This window comes from Fusarium phalaenopsidis, assembly GCF_050370095.1.
Source record: "Fusarium phalaenopsidis strain FUZ10S chromosome Unknown contig_32302, whole genome shotgun sequence".
Taxonomy (NCBI): Eukaryota; Fungi; Ascomycota; class Sordariomycetes; order Hypocreales; family Nectriaceae; genus Fusarium; species Fusarium phalaenopsidis.
In genome coordinates this window covers 3,354,610-3,376,724 of record NW_028145405.1, presented here as the reverse complement: position 1 = coordinate 3,376,724, position 22,115 = coordinate 3,354,610, and the positions used below count along the sequence as shown (strand labels likewise).

Here is a 22,115-nt window from a genome sequence, read left to right as displayed (position 1 = left end):
TAGGAGCGAGTGTTGTTTCAAAAGTTGGAAGAGAAGAGAGAGAGGGAAAGAGAAGAGGCAAATCTCGGGGGGAAGTAAAGGTAATGACTGAGAACCGAGTTAAACGGAGGCGGCTCCAGATCGGCAGAGCGGGTTCGGGGGGGAGTAGCTTGTAGCAGCGTCTGCAGGGCCTTGACCAGTCGAATGGGAACCAGCAACAAGCAAGGTACGGTAGGGAAAACAGCCCGGGGCCCTGGGAGCGAGCAAAAGATGGAGTGTGTTGATTAGCGTTTTCGCTACCCACCAGCCACAGCGCCCAAAGAGCCAGAGCCTGCGCAGGATCGCGGCAAAGACTTTCAGGTTTCTGGTGGTGGTGGGGATGTTAAAGTTGGGCCGCCCCTGGGAAAAGGAACCGGCGGGTTTGGGTGGGCCGGCTCTTTGGTCCGGGGGTATGAATGGTGAATGTGGCTGGAGACCGGTTCTGGTTGGTTTGTTGATGTTTACGTCGTGTGGCCTTGTTGTGGTCAGGAAAGAGGGCCAGCCAGCCAACAGTCAGATCTGGCGGTGCGTGAGCTGATGCCCGTCAATGCCACAGTTGTGCTGACTGTAGTTAGGCAGATTTGTGCTGAGCCGCTAAGTATTCAGATACATCGAGGTTGACAAGCCTGGGACATGATGCAGGCACACGACCCGCATTGAGTTACGGATGAAAGAACCAGGTGACAAAAACTGTCTATTACCACTTTGCGCCATCTTTGTGTATCAGCAATTAATCCCGCAGTGCTCGCCTAGTTAGCATGGCCGGCGTAAATTCGTCCAAATACCACACATGCACTCATGCAACATGAGGACACCGCGAGTCTAGCAAACGCCCATCCCGTCCCTCCCTACCGAGAGACTGGCATGGCCATGATTCACATCTGCTGCATGCAGCGTGGCTGGTAGTTCTGTCTGACACAAGCCCCCCTAATTGGTTCGTCTCGTCTTCCCATCATCCCCATTTTCCATCTCACAAAGCCAGTCATTATCCTTTGACACGTCACCCAAGCCTTCACACCACGACCAGTCAGTTCAGTCGAGGAAATTCCCTTATTTTTTAGCTGCTATTATGCAGATGTAAAGTCTTTCATCGTTTAATATGGATGCATCTAGCCGGTCTCTTCATCCCACATTGCAGGTGCTTGTACCACCTTTTTCAAGTTCTGTTGGTTCCAGAACAAGGAGTTGTCCAAACATCACGTGCCTGATCACCAGAGCAAGCTGCATGAGTTCCCAGGCAAATCACTTGCTTGATCTCCTAAACCTCATTTCGGAAATTGTGCTGAGGGTTAATCCAAACGAGAGGCACATTCACGCATGGACGCTTGCCGAAAAACGGATTGCCTGGAAAAGTTGTACTGCGAATCCGTTACCATAGTTAGCCCACCGTTGAAACTCTACACCCCTCAGTAACCAGAGTAACCCAAACCACCTTGGAGTCAATCCAAGAGTTGAAGCAAACCTCATCAACTCCTCGAGTGTATATCTACTCCAGCTCACTAATATCAGCTTGAGCTACGACGAAGAGGCTGTCACTACCCACGAGAAGCAAGCAGACTTGATGAAGTGCATAAACAACCAACCCAGTAAACCAGCAGGACAGGCCCATACACTAGCGGCCCACACCGACTTCTTGACAGCATGAAACCATCCTGTCAACAATTACCCATGCCCACAAACACCGTCTCCAGCCCGCAATTCTCGGCAAGCGTCGACCATGGTGATCCGGTCATGTCTTGGTTGCCAGAGAGACGCGCCACACTCTGGCATCATCGTCCGGGGTCTAAACTTCCCTTGGCCCCACAGTCCCCACCGTGAATCTCTTGCAGGCCCCACGCGAGATCTAGCGCGATAGGCGCGCGTACTACGCGCCAACTTCGCGCCATCAAAAGTGACAGCCCAGGGGACGTTACAAGATGTTACAAGATCATTATCTCGTTCAAAGTATCTCCGTGAGAGTAGTGCGTTATTCCAGTCGTACACGTAATTCTAGGGTATGCCAAAAGGTCTGTATAATACATTGGTTCAAACAACTCCGTCTACTTTCACCCCGTCTACTCGGTCACCCGAGAAGCAGTCCCCTTTCTACTGCGACGGGGTTGCAGTCTGACCTTGTCCAGCAGACATGTCAATCACCTTGCGCTCGCGCTTCTTCTCGGAGCGATTGAGGTATTCGATGCCCAGAATACCCGCGAACATGCCAACGATATGCGACGCAATGTCAACCTTGAACTTAGCCGTCTTGCCAAAGGCTGCGAGCTGAGGCACGAATAGGAGAGCCAGGAACACGATTCCGTGCACACCGTTTTCCGGAAGGCCAAAGAACCTGAAACCATCATCACGATGCTCCCAGAAGTACGCTGAGCACAGGCCTAGAGTAGCACCCGAGGCGCCCAGTGACGTGATGCTTAGCCAGCCGCGAAGCGTATATGTTACCAAGCTGCCAAGGAAGCCAACGGCACCGCAACCCAGGTAAAGTGCCAGGAAATTGGCCCGACCGACTTCGTCATGAACGAGACTGCCAATGAGCCAAAGAGGAGCCATGTTGATGAACAGGTGGCTGAGCTTCTGGTGGGAGAAGGGTGAGGTGAACATGGTCACGGGCTTGACGGTTGCCACGACAAAGATCATGTATTTGTTGAACATGGACCAGAGAGGGGGGAACTTCCAGCCGGCCCAGACAAGCACGTTGATCGCAATTATGGCACCCAGTGTCGCATGGGCTGTTGAGATGTCAGGGAACACGCGGTATCTGGCGTCGGGCTCCTCATAGACTGTGGCGACGGCGGCAAGGAAACCGATGACGAGAGCAACAACGGTAGCAGAGGGCAGGATGCGCTCCCAGGCCTTGAGCTCCGGGGGCGCCTCCAGGTCGGATTGGGCCTTTCGGTGGTACTCGGCGATGCGGGGGTTCGTGATTTGGCGCTCCTTCTTCTCGCCGACCTTGGCGAGAGGACCGGAAGCCACTTCTCCCCTAGCCTCGGCCGCCTTACGCTCCTCCTCCTCGGCAGCCTCCTGTGCCTTGCGCTTGGCGACATTGCGCGCTCGTATCTCGTCAAACTTGCTGTGGCCGTAGACGGGGTCCGGCGTATAAGACGAAGCGGGAGCCTTGGCCTCTTCCTTCTTGGCGGCTTCCTTTGCAAGCTTCTCATTCTCTGCGGCCTCTATCTCTTGTTCCAACTGCGCAAGCTCGTCCTCGGCCCGCAGACCCGCATTGATCACTTCGTCCACGGGAACCGACTTTCGCAGATATTTCAGCGCCTTTTCGATCTGGTCCTTGGTAAACGATGCCGTGTGGATAGCAAAGGCCGGGTCGTCGAGGGTGCCGGCGACTCGGCGGCCATGAAGGATGCGAAGCAGATGGTTGGCCCTCTTGGAATTGATGCCCTTTCCAAAGACCCCGAGCACCTCTCCATCCTTGAGATCTATATTTCTAAACGACAGGCCGACCTGGTCTCTGTAGTCCTTTGGTAGGTCTTCATATTTCCGGATCGTCCTGTCGGAGAAGAGCGTTCGTCGGGTCTCGTAGGAGGGATATTGTGTCACAAAAGCCGCATTGTGACTCCTAGCATCCGAAGAAGAAATGCACAGACCCTGTCGACTCCGGGATGCACATCCAGATATCCATCGTGTAGGCGCAAACGGCTGCGGTGCTGAAGACGAAGCCTTGGAGGCCACGCCGCGGAGGGCGGACCTCAGCAGGGCTCGGGAGGAATTGGAGCAGGCAAAGAGGCTCATTGTGAAGAGACTGATGCGCAGGATGCGCTCGCAGGAGCCGCTGGCTCAGAGAAGAGGGAGGCCAAAAGAGCCAGGCGCGGGGGAGGAGCAATGATGGTATGATGGGGGGGTTTTAGTGCATGAATTAATTTTGGGATCCATGAGGCCGAGGATTTTGGACGAACAATTCGACGGACGGACCAGCAGGGATCGCCCGGGACGGAGGGGTACGTACCGACACACGGAAGCCTGGCAAACCCCCACCATGATTAAGCTGCCCCGCGGTTCTCTTTGGATCTTTAACTTAGAGCTTCCAATATCTAGCTTCCACCTGACATCTAAGCTTGTCGATTCCTCTCGAGGCATAACAGTCACCATCATGTCAACCTCCGCCGATACACGCCCCATCGCTCCCGAGCGCTTCGCCGCCGCCCTCAAGGACCTCTCAGTCGGGATGCTCCACCTCAAGGTCCTCGAGATACGCAACTCGATCGCACACCTAGAATACTCCAACGACCAGCTTAAGCCGTTTGCTGAGGGCACCGCTACTGCGCTCTCCGACTCTTCGACCCCTGCCACCGCCCAAGAGCCCGACCAGGACTGCATAGACGCTATCAAAGAGAACGAGGTGGTCATCGACCGTATGGCAGAGCGCATCGCCCTCATCCGTGCAGAGGTCGAGGAGCGCGGGATCAGCTGGACAGAGTTCCAGAGCCGTGATGAAGTAGCTTCACGAGGGGAGGGCGACGGCGAAAAGGCCAGCGTCGAGGTCAACGGAGATACACAGCCCAGCGAGACCGCTGCCGCAACCTCAGCACTCACCGAGAGCCGACATGAGGCGTGGAGCGACGGCACCTTCCAAACGGGCACGATTCGGAACGGCGAGATTCATATGGACCGTGAGGCGGGCCGGCCTGAGGGTGGCAGCCTGAGCGACGAGCAGCTACAAAGAGCACTGGAGGAACGAATGAGGAACCTAGAGACGGATGACGACGAGGGAGGCATGCACCTGTGAAGGACAGGACTACGACTTGGAAAACGACGAAAAACACTACGTGAACGGCGTTCAGGAGACGAGGAGCATCATGGCGGTTAATACCCAAAAAAGGAAGCCGACATTATCAAGACGATAATGACATCGTAATCAGGGGTTTGCATGCATCACGGTCACAGCGAGGACAGGACACCTTGAGGTTTGAATCCAATTTTGTTATTTTTTTCAACATCTCAGCTATAAAAAAGGGTGCTGAGGAATGCCCTCGGTACTATCAGACGCGAGGGGTCAAGTTGATTGATGATTGCGCCGTTGGCGATTAAAACCATGTATCGCCTCCCTTTTTTTGCAAGAAAAGAAGAATCAAAAAAGAAGCATGGCCCATACCAACGCCTGTTTGCTATGCGACCTATTCCCACTCCAGACCATTCCCATAGAAAATGCTTATAGACAAAAAAGAGGAAAGAAACAATATCAACAGAGGCCTAATCCAAAAGGAAAAACGTGCAGAGAAAATCAGAGGGGGTGAGGAAGAAAGGAGACGGAGTAATATGAGACATTGTGTCTGAGGATGAGGGAATGCCAGGGATCATTGCCCAGCAGGGAGAGACGGTGTTGAAGAAAGTCGTGTGGGGGGTTGCCATGGCTTTGGAACCGTGGCTTGGAGGGTTGATTCAGTTGCAGACTACTCGTCAACTCTAGTCGCTGTCGTCGCCGACGGGGGACGCGGCTCCCGAGAGCCTCTTTGATCGAGTTGACCTCTGTCGCTTGGATCTCTTCGAGGCTAGTCTACTGTTGTTTGCCGACCTCGTGCTCATGATGGTCTCAAGCTTTGGCCGTTGTGCGGCGTGGCCAGCGGACGAGGGCGCGCGGCGTGTGCTCAAGCTCATGGCGCTTTGCGAAAAGGGAATCGGGGCGTCAGAGTCTGAATCGTCGGAAGAATCGAGTCCAGGTGGAGCGATGACGGGTCGTAGTCGTGACCGCCTCTTTGCGAATCCGTTATCCAGCGAGTCGTCGGATGCGTCGAACGAGAGGCTTCGTGTGCGGTGGATGCTGAGGGATCGGTTCGTTCGAGTGAGGAAGAGGGATTCGATGAGTTCGGTTTCGGTGGGGTTGGTGTTCTCCCGCTTGAGCTTCTCCATAACAAGCTTCTCCTGAACCAGGCGACCGAGCTGAACATCTTCGCCGATCAGAGTCCTGCCGCTTGACTTGCTTCCTGAGCTACCTGCGCGGCTCACGGGAACCTTGCCCTCCATGATCTTGGCCGGGGGTGGTGGCTGCAGCATCCATTGGTGGGCGTTACGCGAGGGGATCTTGCTGCTGACGACGGGCGGGTGGTACTCGTTGATGGGGGGGTTCTTGGGGAAGTAAAAGTCGTGGCGTTGCTGCTCTGTCACCTCCTTCTCAAGACCGAGGGTAGACTCAATCAACCTTCCAGCAGAGTCGCGCGCCTTGGAAATGGCATCCATCAACTTTTGGCCTGACCATTGTCCCCATAGCTCCTCGTCCTCGCGTTGGTAACCTCGCCTTCGGTTCCAGTCGTCTGACAGCTCCTCATCCTCTGCGATGACTGATGTGCTGGCGCCCACATTTGTCCGACTTAATACGGGATTCGTCTGTTCGGATATACTGACAACGCTGGTGTCGCCTCCAGAGCTGGTGAGACCGCGCTGGCTCGAGTTCTTGCTGGCCGACTTCTTGGGTAAGCTGGGTCCCATACTAATCTCCTCCTGCCAGTAAGGGTTGGTGTTGAACGGTTGAGGATGCTGGTAGGCTGTCGGTTGCTCGCCCTCAAGCTCTTGTCTCGCCTTTTCCTGGCGCTCCTTCTTGGCCTGCTCGCGTGCTTTTTGTCGATGCCGTACCTGGGCGCATGGTGTGCAGGCGAGGATGTAGAAGACGGCGGATTGGATCGCGACGGGAAGAGACATGGTGGTCGTCGGTCGTCGCCTTTATCGGGGTGACCCGGCATAAATGAGTTGTTTGACTTGGGTCTTGTAATAATTGAAACGGCACGAAGTAGACGGGAAAAAGAAAAGGCGCAATAAAAAAGGATGGATGCGTCGTCTTTACACCACAAGGCACACAAACATGAGAGAGAGATATGGAACGAGAAAGGGGCCCAGACCAGCAGAGCGCAGATTGACTGTCGTGGTGCGGGCTGGGGTGTGCGCAACTGTGGAAACCACCTAATGTAGGCAGGCAGGCAGGCAGGCAGACTGAGGGAACCCGGAGGAGTAGGTAAAAGAGGCGGAAACCGGGGATTGATGAGTGTAAATGAAATGGTCTTGTTTCGGTGGACGAGGCGTGGCGCCTCTGCAAGTTCAAAGTGGGAGTTTGGGCCAACGCCAGCAGTGGCCAGAACGGTCCGCAATGGGGATAAACGAAGGATGGGCTGAAACCGAAAGGAGGAGTAAGAAGGAGGAGGGTTCAGTCCAGTCCGTAAGGATTGAATAGAAAAGCTGCCGTTTTCCCTTCTACCTTGGGTCTTGGTATACCCCTTTCGTCCTCGGTTCGGAATGCAGTATCACTGCGTAGGCCCGTCTTCCTCGTGTGGGGAGATTGGAGAGACCCAGCAGCAGATGGTAGTGCAATAACTGATGGACGTGTCTCGTACCGTTCCTGGGCGGTAATAAAGGGGCGGCGACGTTTCACAGCCAGGTGCGGCGGGCACTAGCCGAGTGAGAGGTGGGAAAAACGGGACGGAGGAGGGGGCTTTTTGGTGGCACTGAGCACCGAACGGTCAGGGTAGAGCTGATGGTCTGGCTAGGCTGGGAGTTGATTGATTTGTGCTGCGCGGTCGGCCGCAATTGATGGGCAACCATGGGAGATTTGATGGCCGTCGGTCGTCGTGTGTCGTCGGTGTCGGGGTGCGGACAAGGGTCTGACCCGTCGTTATATACGTAGCTCCGTTGCCGAATGGAGCGGAGGAGGTGGCGGTGATGAAATGGTGCCGCTTCTGCGATGCGATGCGCTGCTGCGGCGACGCGAATCACACAGGCAGAGAATCCGTCAACCTAGACAAATAGCGCAGGCTGGGCGAGCTGTTGCCTCTGCTGCCGTGTAGTTGGAGTTGCAGCGCGCTACTGTAGCACTCGAGAGGTTGGCTTCGACAGGCCCCGACCTATCTGCGGGCTTATCCACGATGCATTCAGGGCGAGGGCCCGACCGTACCTGGGAAACCAAGTTGCAATAGTCGGTAGACAATGTGGAATGACAAGAAGTCGACGCAGTCAATTCATTTATCTGCAATGCCACGGTGGTATGTCAAACTCAATCGGCTCAAGACACGCAAGCCCCGACAAGAGGATTCCCACCAAAAGGGTAATTGCGAAGGCGTATCATCAACTCTCGTCTGCATGTCCATGACCCCATGGATCCTCCTTCCATCCTCTTGACGGGGGAGGGGAGGGAGGGGGAAGCATGGACGCCAGGGACCTTCCAACAAGGGCGCCAGTCCACCAATAACCCAGGTACCTAGCGTCCAGCTACTGTAACCCCCCCGCCGTCGCCTTGGTCGCTGGGTGGGGTCGGGTGCCGCGGGTGGCCTAGACCTTCTGAGACTCTTGCAAGCCCGCACGAGGGTCAGGAAACACGCGTCATTTGGAGGGAGCACGTCAAACAGTTGACGATATTGTTAGGCTTGCAATAGACAATTGTTTGTGTCTACAATCCTTTATGTTTGATATTCCATATTTAGATACCTAGACCTTCCCTCCTAGGACCAGACTAATGGCTTACAGGCCCGAATCAGACCATCAACTCGATAGTTGCCGTCATTGTCCATCAATGGTCGTCTCATCCAAGTCTCAGCTTTCAAAAGATGCAACACAACAAAAAAATTGTCATTGCGCACCCAACCTCAACGTTGCATTGAAATCTATCGTACGCATGAACCAAGCGAAAAACCGACCATGGATTCGTACCCTTACAACCTCTCGTAAACCCTCCTCGCCATGTGCTGTCGATACGGCGGTAAGTTTAATGTTTGTTAGCCGGTTGTCCAACACGAGGCACCAAACTCTGCCGCCGCCTCTTCCAGCCTCCATCCGCCTGGTGACGTCTTTGGCTCTTCACCGCGCATCCCAATTGTCCTTTTTCTTTGCCTTTCTCGCTTCGATCTAAAATCTTTCAAGATCAGATCTTTGTCTCCGTAATCATAGTGCCCCCCCTCCCCGGCTTTGCCGATCTCATACTTTTTTGCAGTACCGTTCATTCCGGTTTGCCTCTTGTCTTTCGTCACCCGCGATCCATAGTTACCCATCCCGCCCACCGGCGTCCCGCATCCCGTAATCCCCGGCTCGGCCTTCGGTGCCGTGTCTGCTATACGCCTATTGGATACCAGCTCCGGAAACACACCAATCCACTCCCTCTCTCGGTCCAACTCGTTCCCTCATCATCCGGCTTGGCGCGGCCAAGCTGCCCAGCCGACGTGTGCAGTGCGTGTCTCCCCAACCCTCCTCGTCTCCGTCGCATCGCCAGAGCATGGCATGCATACATGAGCCCGCATCACCTCATCCTATTCGCTCCACCACCACCATGCAAGGGCCTCCTCTTTTTCGAGAGGCTCCAGCAGGCGCCGCTTCTCGTTCATCATGAAAGTTGGTCTGCATCTGAGCTCTTTTTTTCCCTCCCGCCACTCTTGACTGTATGTAGTCTCATGCATGTGAGCCAGACGGTTAAGCCGGGGCGTCCTGATGGAGTCCGAGCTATGGATCTCACCCATGAACTCTCCGCAGATATCAAACTACAGCAACTTTTGACGAGACAAGACAACTGGCAAATCGATATCGGCCTTCGCCAAGATCCAATCGTTTCCTCGCTTCTGGGGTTGTTACATGCCACCCCCAATTGACCTCCCTGGGCACCCATGATGAATCCATGACTCTCCCGTCATCCATCTCATCATACCGCAACTTCCCTAACCCGCCCTGCACTTACTTACCTATTAACCGCCTCCTCAGTTCGTGTAAGCCTCAAAACCCCCTCCAGAAACGCCGTGGCTTCTGCATTCCTCACGCCACAGCTGCCTCTATCCGACCTCGGCCTCCTCCAGCCATTGCTACATACATAATTACAGTAATACACCCCTTGCGAGCCCTTGCCCTTGCCCGTGCCCTGCCTCCAAGACGTGTACACAAACCTTATCCTTGCCTTAACCGCCAGCTCCAAGCAGGACGTTCAAATTCCATGGCCGAGGTAGGCAGTTGGTCTTTCGAGTCCTGACCAAGCCCAGCCTATCCCCTCATTCTGCACATCACTCAGACAGCAACACAGGACATCATTTCAATACTTGATTCGCAGCTAATTATCACTCATTTTGTTCTCTTCCTCTTGGCGATCATTGTCGCGTGCTTATGAGCTACCAATACATACATGCATGACCCAGCTTCCTCGTGTCCCCCCTTTCAGCCTATACCTCGACCGTAGGCTTCCCTCGATCCCACGGCTGGCATGTGCCTCTCGCTTTTAGACCGTAGATGTGAACTGTGTCCGTGATGTATTCCATCGGATTCGTTATCTTCGACGTGGTGTCTCGCTTCGATAGAATAAACCTCGACCATGAAACCTGAACTCCCAACCACAAACGCTTGTGCTACCGCACCCGACCATGGTCCTGACAATGTCTGTCTGGGACATTGCCTGAGGATCCAATTTTTCGCAGGAAGGGGGAAAAAACTGAAGGAAAGTTGCCAACTAGAAAACAGTGAAAGGGAAAGAGAAATAAACGTGTTCCGAGACACGTTGTGTACAGAATTGGGCGAGGATGCCGTTAGAGAGAGGGTGTCTGTTAACTTCAAACATCCCACTCCTCCTCCTCTTCCTCCTCATCGGCAACGTCGTTCTTGTTGGTCAGAGCCGAGAACGATCCAAAGGACTGGGTGGGCTTGGAAGCCTTGTTGCCAATGGGCTGCTGGGGCTGAGCGGCGGGACGAGCAGAGGGCTCGTCGCTGGATTCAACCGAGGGCGCCTTCTTGGAAGCCTTCTTCGACTTGGTCTTGACAGTGCTCCACTCGTCGTCATTGTCCTTGAGCATCTCAATCTGCTCCTCCTCCGAGGGGAGGGACTCGGTCCAGTTGCCACCAGCAGGCTTGGGGGCGTTGACGGCGTTGGCAGGGGCTTGCTCATAGGTGTCGAGAGGCTGGTGGAAACCGTTCGTCTTGGGAGCTTCGGAGGCCTTGGGGGCACCCTCCTTCCAGACAGACTTGGCAGCCTGAGCAGCCATGAACTGAGAACCATCCTTAGCAGCACGGCCCTCAGCAACGCGAGCAGTACGGCGCTGCTTCTCCTCGAGGACCTTGCGCTCCTTCTCAGCCTCCTCACGAGCAGCCTTGGCGGCCTCGGCCTTCTTGCGGTTCTGACGCTGCTTCTTGGTCTCAACAGGGGCGGCGGCCTTGGGAGCCTTCTTGTTCTTCTTCTTCTCCTCGGTATCGGTCAGACGCAGAATGCTGGGGCGGGCCGGGGCGGCCTCGAGCATGTCGGAGACGTCGCCGGCAACAGCAACGGCGGGGCCAACCTCGGGCGAGGTGACGGGAGACTGGTCGTCATCGGCGTCGGCACCGGTGGTAGAAGAAGGCGCCGATTCCTTGTCCTCGGTCGCACCAGCCATCTTGTTGGCGCGGGACTGCTTGACAGACTTCTCTCGCTGCTTGCCAGAGTCCGTCTTGGCCGCAAACTTGGTGCCCTCCTTGGCCTTGGCAAGTTGTCTGGCGAATTCGCGGTTATCGACTTCATCCTTGTCGTTGGAATTGCTCAGCCAGGCACTTGTGTCGGGTGCTTTAGCCTCTTCCTTGGCCTTGGATGTCTTCTTAGAGGCTTCCTGAGCCTCTGAAGCAAAGGTTTCCATGCGCTGCTTCTTCTTCCTATCCTCCTTGCGAGGCTCAGCCTGTTGGGTCTTGGCCGTTCTCACAGGAGCAGCCTTGGCCTGGTGCTTCTGCGAGGAGTAGTGGTAGGCCACATAGCCGACACCAAAGATGGCAATATAGCCGGCAATTGTGTAGAGCATACTCATATCGTCAGACATTGTAAATTGGTGATGGGTAGAAATGTGATTGTTGGCGATTCGGGTTTGACTCGAGCTTCGGACGAGGGATCGAGGTCGAGTTCGAGCTTGGGGTTCAGGGGATGAGCGGGAAGGACGGGACGCAGGAGCGTAAGAGTGACGCGCGAATTGGTCAACGACCGAGAAGAAAAACCAAAGACTGATGCAGAGGTTGATGGTTCAAGATTGGGGAGCAAGGACGAGAGCCTATGCGCAGGCGCGAATTGGAGTTGCACTTAGAGGTAGAGGGACCGCTAAGCTGTCGCAATCATGAGGCCAGATTGTCTTCAACGGCAAATCGGATGCCCACGCAGGGTAAGCGTCGACGGCGTGGGAGGTGACGGATGAAAAGGAAGAAAAAAGAGTCGACGATGAAGAAGAAGGAGAAAGGGGGAGAGGAGTCGGAAGTCGGTCGAGAGAACAAGTCAAGAGCTTGGCGCAAAACGAGAAGAAGACACCAGGTGGCTTGAAGTCAGCCAGCCAGTCGTTTCTGCGCAACCTGAGGCGAGGAAGGGTCGCGGGATTGACTGAAATGGCCCCGAGCTGCAGGGGATGTGACGGGCAGTTCGCTCTGAAGGTAGCGCAGCGGCGGGGGCTTCTTAGGGGCCCTCACAGTTGGGAATATCGAGTGGGGACGGTCGCAGGGAGAGGTACCTCGACAGCCAAAGATGGGTGAAGTGGTACACGTGTCGGTTTGATTGAGGACAGGCACAGGCAATTTCACTGCGAGGCTTTCGATAGTTGATGTTCAGATGAAGCTGAGTCGTGGGGCAAATGAGTGTTGGTGGGTGGAAATAAGAGGGTAGGGTTTGGTGAGGAGAAGGTTATGATGATGAGAGGAGGACGAGGTAATTCCGCCTCCTGCCGTTGAGATCTCGACTGCTTTTTGAGCAACTGGAACAAATGGACAGGTGGACTCTATTGACGACAATACGAAGCCAGGGGCGCTCAGGGGAGGCCGGCCAGGGAGGAAGACCCCTGGAGAATGGAATTTTGGGGCATTTCCGGCACCCTGGCTATGGCGCTACAGCACCTGCTCTAGCGGGAGATGCAGCGAGTCCTCCAGTAAACCCAAATGACAATGTGATGGTCACGTGCGCATAAGGTGGTCGAGTTTGTGTTACTCAGCGAACAATACGCAAGCTTCTGCGGCACCCGATTGGATGCCCTCGTGAGCTCACTCCTGGAGCCAAGACCACCCAAGTTGCACAGGTCTCACAAGCTCCGTGACGCCTTGGAACTGTATGACCTCTCGGGCTGCTGACGGGATGACAGGTGCTCGTGTAGAGCTTCCTCAGAACGTCGCTCCCAACCTCACATCACGTAGCAGACAAAACTAGCTCTACAGCCGGAGATAGACATGTCTCACGAACTGAGAACTGGACCCTCCAGGCTTATCTCAGCAGTTGTCACCCCACCTGCCCAAAACTGACAAGGAGGGGAAACCCCAGGCAAGCTCCATGTAAAGCCGTGAGCAAAACAAGTGAATCAAGTTGCTTCATCTCTATCAACCATTAGCTTCAAGTAGCTTTCCTTATCTTTTTGGTCTAGTTTTCTTGGCTCTATTGGATATTCTTATTCGATCCCACCGCTCCTTCCCTTTTGGAATTTGCGCATATCTCTCCGCCTTACTTTCACCGTCTCTCGCTCACTCTGAGGACCGTTATTACCTACAACACTGAACTTTTTTGCCGAATTCTAGAAATCACTCAGTCTCACAACTATCAGAATGGCTCCTAAGCAGAAGATCATTATCGATACAGACCCAGGTATGGAGCCAACTTCTCTCTTTCCATTATCCTCTAACAAGCTCAAGGTGTCGATGACATCCTGGCTCTGCTTCTGGCTTTAAGTGCCAGTCCTGAAGAGCTTGAGGTTCTCATGGTTTCTGTCACTTACGGCAATGTTCCTCTTCAAAGGTGATCCCACAGCTCGACTTCATTTCCACAGTGCCCGACTAATACTATGGTAGCTGCCTTCGAAATGTCGTGTCTCTCTTCCATGTTCTCGGAAAGGAACTCGAGTGGAGAAGGTCCTCTGGCAGGACTGAAGGCTACGAAGCCATGAAGGCGAGTAAGCCTATTGTCGCTGTCGGTCCGGAACATGCTCTCTGCGACGAGGAGCTTATGGCAGACTACTTCCGTGAGCTCCAACTGATCCTTGCTGGCTCTGTCCGATCGCACTAACAGGGTTGGCTTAGACGGCGCCGATGGCTTGCATAACGTTCATGAGGCTCATCCTGACCTCTCTCCTGCGGAGACTTGGAGGGAGCTCTTCAAGGAGGGTGCAGCGGGTGCTCAAGACTACTCTCCCTTCTTCACCCCCTCCAAGGCTCCAGCCCACAAGGAGATCCTTCGTCTGCTCAAGGAGAACCCCGTTGACACCATTTCGATCTTGGCTGTTGGACCTCTGACCAATGTGGCCATGGCAGCTGCAGAGGACCCTGAGACATTCCTCCGCGTGAAGGAGCTTGTGGTCATGGGTGGAGCCGTGGAGTGCGAAGGTAATGTAACTCCTGTCGCCGAGTTTAACTGCTACGCGGATGCTGTGGCAGCCGCCCGGGTATACGCCTTGACGTCGTTCAACCCACGCTTCACGATGCCGGCGGTGCCCCAGGAGCTCTCGACACTGCCTCCTTACCCGGCCAAGCTCTCTCGGCAGCTCAAACTGACACTCTGCCCACTTGACATCACAACTCCTCATCTCATTCACAAGAACTATTTCATCGAAAATGCCAAGGCCCACATCGATGCTGGAAGCCCCCTTGCCCAGTGGGTGTCCCATTTTGTCACTGGTGCATTCCAAAAGATCGAAGACATGGAGGGAGATGACAATGAGCCTGGTCTTTCTTTGCATGATCCCTTGACTGTCTGGTACATGTTGACCCGGGATGACCCCAAGTGGAAGACGCCTGAGAAGCTGGAGGATATCCGTGTCGAGACCAGCGGTCAGTGGACACGCGGCATGCATGTCGTTGACCGCAGGCTCAGGGTGAAGCCGGCCGAGGCTGCTATCGCCCTCTCGGCGAACCCAGACGAAGACCCTCATATTCAGGCCCTCGACCAGGTTCCAGGTGACGACATGTTTTGGTTGAGCGTGCGCAGGGGCAACCGCGTCAACCGTGTGATTGACTCTCCTGGCCACGATATCTTCAAGGAGGTGCTGATGCAGAGGATCTTTGGATAGGGTGTCCTGGCACTTGCTGGCCATGTGCCGGCTCTATGTAGTCGATGAATCCAAGTATATGAATCGAAGTGGCCGTCTTCAAGGCCAGAATGAATTGTCTAAACTCCTTGTACTCGAACGCCAGATCCTGCCAATTTCACGAGACAGGTGACTCCAGTCTTCCCGCCATAGATGCCGTACCCTAGAAAAGAAACACGTGGGAATAATAATGCAATGTAGGTGACCCCTCTTCTGTGTTGACGGTGGTGCTCTAAGTGTGTTTTATGCCTCCGATCGCTGAGCCCTTGACTTCTGTCCAGTTGATGCTATCGTCGAGCGCCTCGTCCACGAGACCGATGGAGCAGACATTGTCGCCACGCACGAGGTATAGGCCCAGGGGCACTTGGGCTGAGGGTTCCGGGTCGTCGGGTGTTCGGATAATGCGCTCTATCGCATTGTTCAAGACCTGGAGGTGCTCAGTAAGCGGAGGCTCTAGTAGAGAGGAGGGGTAAGGCACGCACCAAGTTTGTTGTGTTGTCGCAGGCTGCTAGAGTTCCGACGAGGATTCTCGAGTCGGCTGTGACGATCAGGACCTTCTCTATAGTACGTGTCAGCTGTTGTCGGGTCCTCAGAGCTCTGTGGTGGTGATTTACTGTTTAGGTATCCGCCGAGAGTAGCCATGGTGTCAACGGGGCGAGTTATGCCTTCAGAGGGCCTATGTGGGAGTATGTGCGGTTTCAGGCGGACGTCTGAATTATGTGTATGCGCTCGTATGAAATTGGCGGCAGGACACGGCGGTGTTGGTGGTTGAGTGTCGGGTGAAGCTGTTTCGATATTCACAGAGGGCTGCCGAGATGGACTTTTTGGAGGAGCTTCTTGAGAGGTCGGCGCTAACCCACTTTAGGCACCGTTTTGCACGACACCGCAGGACAAAGCTTCCTATATGATGGCAAAGACACACGCGAGGCAACGAGTGTTTATTTGTAATGTTTAAGGGTAGTTTGGCGCAGAATTTGAGTGCGGGCTTGCATGATTCACCGCTGTTGCCCGTGACTGGCTGGTTTTGCTGGGATAAGGTACAAATCACTGGGTATTGAGCTTCATCTGGCAGAATGAAAATCGAGAGCAGAACGGGCATGCCGCCCTGCAAACTCGCCGGGAAGCGAACAACCTAGTTACAGGACAAAGTGGACAACGTGGGGGAAAACCACATAAGAATATATACTAAGAGAAACATCGTGATGTAGCTACCTAGACAGTATAGCAATACTTGGTGAAGGAGACAGTCTACGAGAAATCCATGATGGGTGGGCTACCCTAGAGATGGTGATCACGTCAAAGGCGGTCCATTGGAAAGGCGTCAACGAGACGGCACAGAAGTCAATGAAATACCGAGACAACACCGGCAGGTGAAAGTTCAGAGAAGAAATCTGGGATAGCGATGCGAGCAGATCCTGCGTTGACAAACAATGACTGCGTCTTCGCATCACACACAGGGCGCGGGCAGGTAGCGTACATCAGATCAATAATTCATGACACATCGATCAAGTTTCGGCTTAATATCTACATGTCCTCTTCACCACCCAGGCAAGCCTGAGAAAGTAATGAAAACCGAGCTCAACAAGTGTAAAATTCGCGTCACCTGGAGGCAGTGTAATACCAGGGACACTGTGGGCGGGATCATGTGCAAGCACAGAGGAAGCCGCCCTGCTGCCAAAAATAGGAATAATCACGATTGGTCTCCTTAGAGACCTTTCAGAGATTAAACTGAAAAGAACAGATACTACACTTGATCTAAGCCAAAAGGCAAAGAGAGCTAAGGAGAAAAGAAAAAGAAGATGAAATTGTGAGAGGGAAGGCGAGGTTATATAGTTGATGCCTGCTGGGCGGTGAGGAGGGCTGATTGGCAGAATTTTGGCGGTGCGGCCTGAGGCTCTGCTTTTTGAGATTGCGGTGAGGCAGCGACCCGCTGTCAAGTGGGCCTTGGTAACCAAAAGAGGCTGGTGGGAGATTGGCATTGGAATCACCGCCATTTTGAGGCTCTGATTTGCAAACATGCGAATGGGTGCAGAGGAGAGAGGGTAATACATGCATACAGGTTGCGTTCATGCCGGTAGAAAGTATGGTGATCTCCCGTTCTGGATTACGAATATTCAGGAACGAGTTGCCGAGACAATCAACAAATTCTGCATGATTGAGGTATGTCTCGGGTCATGAACGCAGGTGTTGTTGAAACACCACAAGTCGGGGTGGGTAGTATGGGCACGATAGCTTCACCGACCGTGTTGAACAAGCAAGAGTGGAGGTCAAAAAGGCACGATGCTCGCTCGGCAAACATGTGTCCCATGTTCATACGCTGAAAGAGCGGGAATACCAACATAAATCGTAAAACGTTTATATTCGCGGCTCTCAGAACCGTCTTTTAGCAATTTCATCTATGGTGCCTTGAATGATCATCAGAAAATACCTGCGTCGCTGGTGCGTCTACCAACTGCATCCAAACGCCAAACCCTGGGAGCGCCCTCCCTTGTGCCGTACTGTCCATACCCTTCAGACGATGCCTTGCAAAATACCGATTACCCCCCTCAAATAGACACAGATTTGCAACTAACTGGAAAAGACCGGAACGCCTCTTGGTCTCATACTAATACAAAGCCAGTGCCTCGCCGTCTCACTCCTCGACCAGCTCGCCCTCTTCATCCTCAGAGTGCCTGGCTCGCTTCTCTGCCCTTTCATTCTTGGGTTCGCCGTCGTCGGGCTCTCTCCGTTTTAGGGGTGATTGTGCATAGTCGTTCTCGTCCGACTTGGACTGTGATCCTCCTTCTCGGCCATCCTTGCTGACGCCGTTGACTCTGGAAGCGGCGCCAGGGCTTCGGCTCGCCCGGTCGCCCTCCATCGGGGTACCTGTTGTCGACGACAGTGTGTCGGGCTGGCTCAGGAGGGTATCGCCTCGTCGTCGGGTGTTCTCAAGGTGAAAGGCTGGGGATGGCAGCGACGGGTTCTGCTTTCTAAGCGGATTCTCCGTGTAAAACTCACGCATCACCTCAATAGCCTTGGAGCACCGATCCTCATCGCCCTTCAAGTGCTTCCACCAGGGTTCGCCGTCAATATCATCGATCTGCTGGTTCGTGTGCACGCTAGCGAAGAAGATTGCGCTGATAGCGACATCTCGCGCCTCGATCAAGAGTGGGATGGCCGTCAAGCAGGCATCGTTGCAGAACGCCCAGGCGGCTTGTCGCAGATGCTTGTTGTGTACGATCTCGAGCTTGCCCAGAAGCTTGAACAGGTGCTGGTAAGGGTTGTCGATCATCAGGTCGAATGTCAGCTGTTCCAGCATGACCTCCTCGTACGTCAGGATGCTGTCTCGCCATCGCCAGTACTCCTTGCTCTGCTCGTCGATGATGAGCTTGGCGTTCTTCTGCGCGACCTTGGCAACTGCGATGATGATGTCCTTTGTTTTCCGACAGTTCTCCTCGACCTTGTTTGCCAAGAAGAGAGCTGTGGCAGCGATGTTCTGGTGGAGAAGTGTCAATGACGTGTTACGGTGAGCTGCATGAAACACCGAGGGGCACATTGTCATGGTGTCTGTGACACCAGGAGGCGCTGAGAGTTGAAATGACTTACGTAGTGATGTATGCCGCCCTTCTCTGGGAGCATCTGGCAGCGCATGTAGAAGCGATGGAAGAAGACGCCGGCCACCCAGAGTGTTATCTGAGGCAGGTCAAGCATGACTCCAGCTTGGTAGATAAAGTTGACTCCCTTGGCTCTGCGCATCCTCTCCTCGGCCGGCGCGAGGCCCTCGATGATGCTGGGCGTGCTTCGCACCTCGTTGGAGGTGAAAGACCATTGGTTGGGGCCGGCTCTTGGTGTTTGTGCGCCAGACTGCGCCGGCGACGCCTGGCTCCGGCGCCGCTGGGGTCTCGGGGGAGATGTTCGCGTCGAGTGCTGGGGAGGAGTAGGAACTGCCGGGGGAACCGCATCGCGTCGTCGGGGAGATCGTGATCTGGAATCGCGTTCCGGTCGAGGGTTTGCGGGCAGGCTCGGAGGCTGATAGCCTTCCCTGGGAGGTCGGTAGCGATCGATGCTCGCCATGGCTGTAGCAGAGAGCTTGGATTCGCGATGCTCAGGAAAGAGCGACGCTGTTGGTTCGTAGAGAAGTCTCGACTGTTCTGAGAGAAGAGGCGAAGATGGTGATCAACAGAAAAAAGGATCGAGGTATAGAAGTCAAAGAAACCTGACTTTGGCGACGAGGTTGGCGGCAGGGGCACGGCAAACTAAAGCAAACTACCTAAATCGCACAGGGTGGCGTCACATGATCCGGTGGGGGGTGTGGCACTACCAAAAGGGAAGATTCAATGCAACTCCACCGATTGAAGCAATGATAAAGTGAATCAATCTGGATAATTCTTCTGTTTGCTTCGGATTAAAAATTCCCTTTTTGGAAGAATAAATCTCGTCAATGCAATCACCCGAGAAAACAATCATCAGGCAACTCAGTTGTTTGCTACCGAAAGAAGCAGTAAAATTTTGGGGTATCAAAAGCGCAGTCCGTTTTACCCAGATCGATCCACCCACCTCATTAGATGCCCTCGCCATCGTTGCGGCCCCAGAGCTTGACCGTACGGTCATGTCCTCCACTGACAATCCATTTTCCGTCTCTGCTGTAATCTACACTGGCAACCGGTCCCGTATGCCCACTGAGCGTCTGCACCAGTGTCCAGTCATCAGCCGAGAAGATCTTGACATTTTTGTCGAAACCACTCGAAACAAAGAATGTACTTGACTTTTTGGGGAGCTGGGCACCCTTGTCATCAACACCAGGGGGTATTCCGTCCAACGGATCATCAAGGCCCTTGTACCAGCGCATATCAGATACAGCGCTGGTGTGCGCACCAATCCCACCAGTCCGCTGCACCTTTCGGACATCCCAGCACTTGATCCAGCCATCAGCGGATCCTGATAAGACCCGGTGCCCGTCGGAGCTCCAGTCTAGAGCGTGAATGGGTTTGATGTGGCCATCGAGGTGACCATCCAGAATCATGATGGTGCGCCCGGTTCGCAGATCCCAGATTCTTCCAATGCTGTCCAGACCGGCGCTTGCCAGTAACGATCCATCCGTGTTGAAACTGACAGCATAAACACCTCTCGAGTGACCCTCCTGGAGGAGGACCTCGGCCGTTGTCTCCACGTCCCAGAGCCTCCACGAAGTATCCTCGGATGCGGAGGCTAGATAACGTCCGGAAGGATGGAACTCGATGCGACAAACTCGCTGCGAATGGCCCTGAAGAGTTGACAGGGGCGTGTCCTGGTTCAGTGACCAGAGATGAACGAGGCCCTCAGCACCGCCTGATGCCAGGTTGACTGTGTCGGGAGAAATGTTGTTTTCTGGAAGAGTGGCGCCCGGGAACCAAGATAGGCCGCTGATTTTGTTGGTATGACCGCGGAAGGTCATCTTTTCTGTCAAGGTTGGTATCTCAACCAACTTGACCTGGCCGCCCCAGTTGCCCACAGCAACCATCTCTCCGTTTGGTGATATCCTGGTCATACTGACGTGTCGTTCTCCAACCGTCTGGCTGCCCTGAAGCTCAAAAGCTTGCAACCTTTCCTTGATCTGTTTTCGAAACTTGACATGGGTGCGTAGGGGTATAGTCGCCTCGGCTTTTTGGAACTGCACTCTCTTCTTTGCTCGGGGCAGAGAGTACTCGGCCAGCTTGATTCGGGCCTTGAGAAGCTCCGGGCCACCTCTTGAGTAGAATTCTTCCTCCTGTTCCTCTTGTGCTTCGTCTGCAGCGTCCTCCATGGTGATGTCACCACTCTCCAAGCCGTCCATCTCGGCCTGGATCGTGAGAAGCTCGCGCAATCGGTCTCGGCGGTCGACAGGTCCTTCTCCAAAGAGGGTCATGGGTTCCCCCATCTCTCTGAGCTTTGCGCGAACTCGTCCATCGTCGGTTGGTACAGCGATCGTGGCGGCGAGTCGCTTTCGATTGAACTGGTTGAGAATGGCAGAAGCTTTTTCAGGTGCGACACCGGTCCCTCCCATGTGAAGGTCGTAGTCGTGATCATCGGGGAGATCCTCTAAGGCGATGCCTTGTTTCGGTTCGGCGTCCTCCACATACGCCTGCCGCGATGGATGCATCATCTTGCCGGAAGATGAAGAACTGACGAATAGGATCTCTCAGTGAATGTGTAAATGAATGAATCAGATTAGATGAGTCTGGAGGCTGAATCACTGAGTTGCGACGTTGGTGACGCCTGTAATGTTCTTGTCGATGACGGGTTGCTGGCTGGAGCTGCCTACGCGACATTGGCGGACGTGAAATTTCCAGAGCTTCACGTCTGGACGGCGCTTTGTTTCGCCGGCGGCCGACGACAGCCCGTGTTCAAAGTTCAAAAAGGCAGGTTGTTTGGGGTTTAGCGCTCCGTGGAGACTCTAGCGCAAAGAGACCCCCTGTAAATCGGAACCCGACCGTTGCTGCCCGCTTGATCGCCGCATGCTCCAAGCCTGTCAGGTTATTGGTGATGTCAGGTCTCCAGATTGTCGGGGCTCGCTTAATGCGTGCGGTCAGCAGTGGATGGAGCCTTCTTCGTTGGCGAGAGGTATTTACGGGGCGAGAGGGGCGAGAGGGAGGCGGCGTCTACAGAGGCAGAGCTTGTTTGCCCGAGGGACGGACAAAAAGGCGGTGCTAGGCAGTCAGCCACGAGAAGTCAGAAAAGGGGCATCATATGATGAAGGTTAATCTTGATGTCGCTCCTGTTGGTCCATGACACGTAGGTTTGTTTTAATATTGGGTTTCTAGATTCCAGCAGCCACCTTCGGCGCCTCTCTCCCCCTGACTTCAGGGGCTATTTTTACGTACCAAGTACGACATGGTTACTGGCAGCCGCTTGTTAGCCTGGGCCCTTTAATTCCTCCCCGCGTTCCAAATGGGCAGGGCGACAGGGGCCACCAGCCCGTGGCCTGGACTCTTGTCGTGGCGTGGTGTAGCGGACCGGGTTTGTATTGGTGGCCCCAAATGCTGCAGGACACATTTTGGGCGTCCACGGGCCTGCAGCCAGTCCAAGCCTGCCTGAAAAAAGCCGGCCAGGTGCCCTGTAGCGTCGGATGCCACAGCGGGTGTGCCGCCTGAATGGATCGGGCAGTCCAGGGCCACCAACTTTTTTTTTCCATTTTTTCCATTTTAA

At 54.4% G+C, this 22,115-nt stretch overlaps 8 protein-coding genes across 8 annotated transcripts; 2 read left to right on the top strand and 6 right to left on the bottom strand.

Annotated features, from left to right (window-relative positions):
* Positions 1-2,103: 2,103 nt before the first annotated feature.
* LRP88_08411 (rhomboid family intramembrane serine protease) lies at positions 2,104-3,756 on the bottom strand (the record flags this gene model as incomplete). Its single annotated transcript, XM_083244917.1, has 1 exon — positions 2,104-3,756. The coding sequence occupies one exon, from the start codon at positions 3,754-3,756 to the stop codon at positions 2,104-2,106; it is 1,653 nt and encodes a 550-aa protein (XP_083099411.1).
* A 358-nt stretch (positions 3,757-4,114) lies between these two features.
* Positions 4,115-4,750, top strand: LRP88_08410 (uncharacterized protein; the record flags this gene model as incomplete). Its single annotated transcript, XM_083244916.1, has 1 exon — positions 4,115-4,750. The coding sequence occupies one exon, from the start codon at positions 4,115-4,117 to the stop codon at positions 4,748-4,750; it is 636 nt and encodes a 211-aa protein (XP_083099410.1).
* Positions 4,751-5,427: 677 nt separating this feature from the next.
* Positions 5,428-6,657, bottom strand: LRP88_08409 (uncharacterized protein; the record flags this gene model as incomplete). Its single annotated transcript, XM_083244915.1, has 1 exon — positions 5,428-6,657. One exon carries the CDS (start codon positions 6,655-6,657, stop codon positions 5,428-5,430), a length of 1,230 nt encoding a protein of 409 aa, XP_083099409.1.
* A 3,866-nt stretch (positions 6,658-10,523) lies between these two features.
* LRP88_08408 (uncharacterized protein) lies at positions 10,524-11,750 on the bottom strand (the record flags this gene model as incomplete). The annotated part of the gene is made up of 1 exon (XM_083244914.1): positions 10,524-11,750. The coding sequence occupies one exon, from the start codon at positions 11,748-11,750 to the stop codon at positions 10,524-10,526; it is 1,227 nt and encodes a 408-aa protein (XP_083099408.1).
* Positions 11,751-13,497: 1,747 nt separating this feature from the next.
* LRP88_08407 (Inosine/uridine-preferring nucleoside hydrolase domain-containing protein) lies at positions 13,498-14,954 on the top strand (the record flags this gene model as incomplete). Its single annotated transcript, XM_083244913.1, has 4 exons — positions 13,498-13,537; positions 13,585-13,687; positions 13,741-13,910; positions 13,969-14,954. The coding sequence occupies 4 exons, from the start codon at positions 13,498-13,500 to the stop codon at positions 14,952-14,954; spliced, it is 1,299 nt and encodes a 432-aa protein (XP_083099407.1).
* Positions 14,955-15,204: 250 nt separating this feature from the next.
* LRP88_08406 (U6 snRNA-associated Sm-like protein LSm8) lies at positions 15,205-15,614 on the bottom strand (the record flags this gene model as incomplete). Its single annotated transcript, XM_083244912.1, has 3 exons — positions 15,205-15,399; positions 15,455-15,531; positions 15,587-15,614. The coding sequence occupies 3 exons, from the start codon at positions 15,612-15,614 to the stop codon at positions 15,205-15,207; spliced, it is 300 nt and encodes a 99-aa protein (XP_083099406.1).
* A 1,990-nt stretch (positions 15,615-17,604) lies between these two features.
* On the bottom strand, positions 17,605-19,025 carry LRP88_08405 (cyclin-like protein; the record flags this gene model as incomplete). Its single annotated transcript, XM_083244911.1, has 2 exons — positions 17,605-18,447; positions 18,558-19,025. The coding sequence occupies 2 exons, from the start codon at positions 19,023-19,025 to the stop codon at positions 17,605-17,607; spliced, it is 1,311 nt and encodes a 436-aa protein (XP_083099405.1).
* A 487-nt stretch (positions 19,026-19,512) lies between these two features.
* On the bottom strand, positions 19,513-21,072 carry LRP88_08404 (WD40-repeat-containing domain protein; the record flags this gene model as incomplete). The annotated part of the gene is made up of 1 exon (XM_083244910.1): positions 19,513-21,072. One exon carries the CDS (start codon positions 21,070-21,072, stop codon positions 19,513-19,515), a length of 1,560 nt encoding a protein of 519 aa, XP_083099404.1.
* Between the last annotated feature and the right edge of the window lie 1,043 nt (positions 21,073-22,115).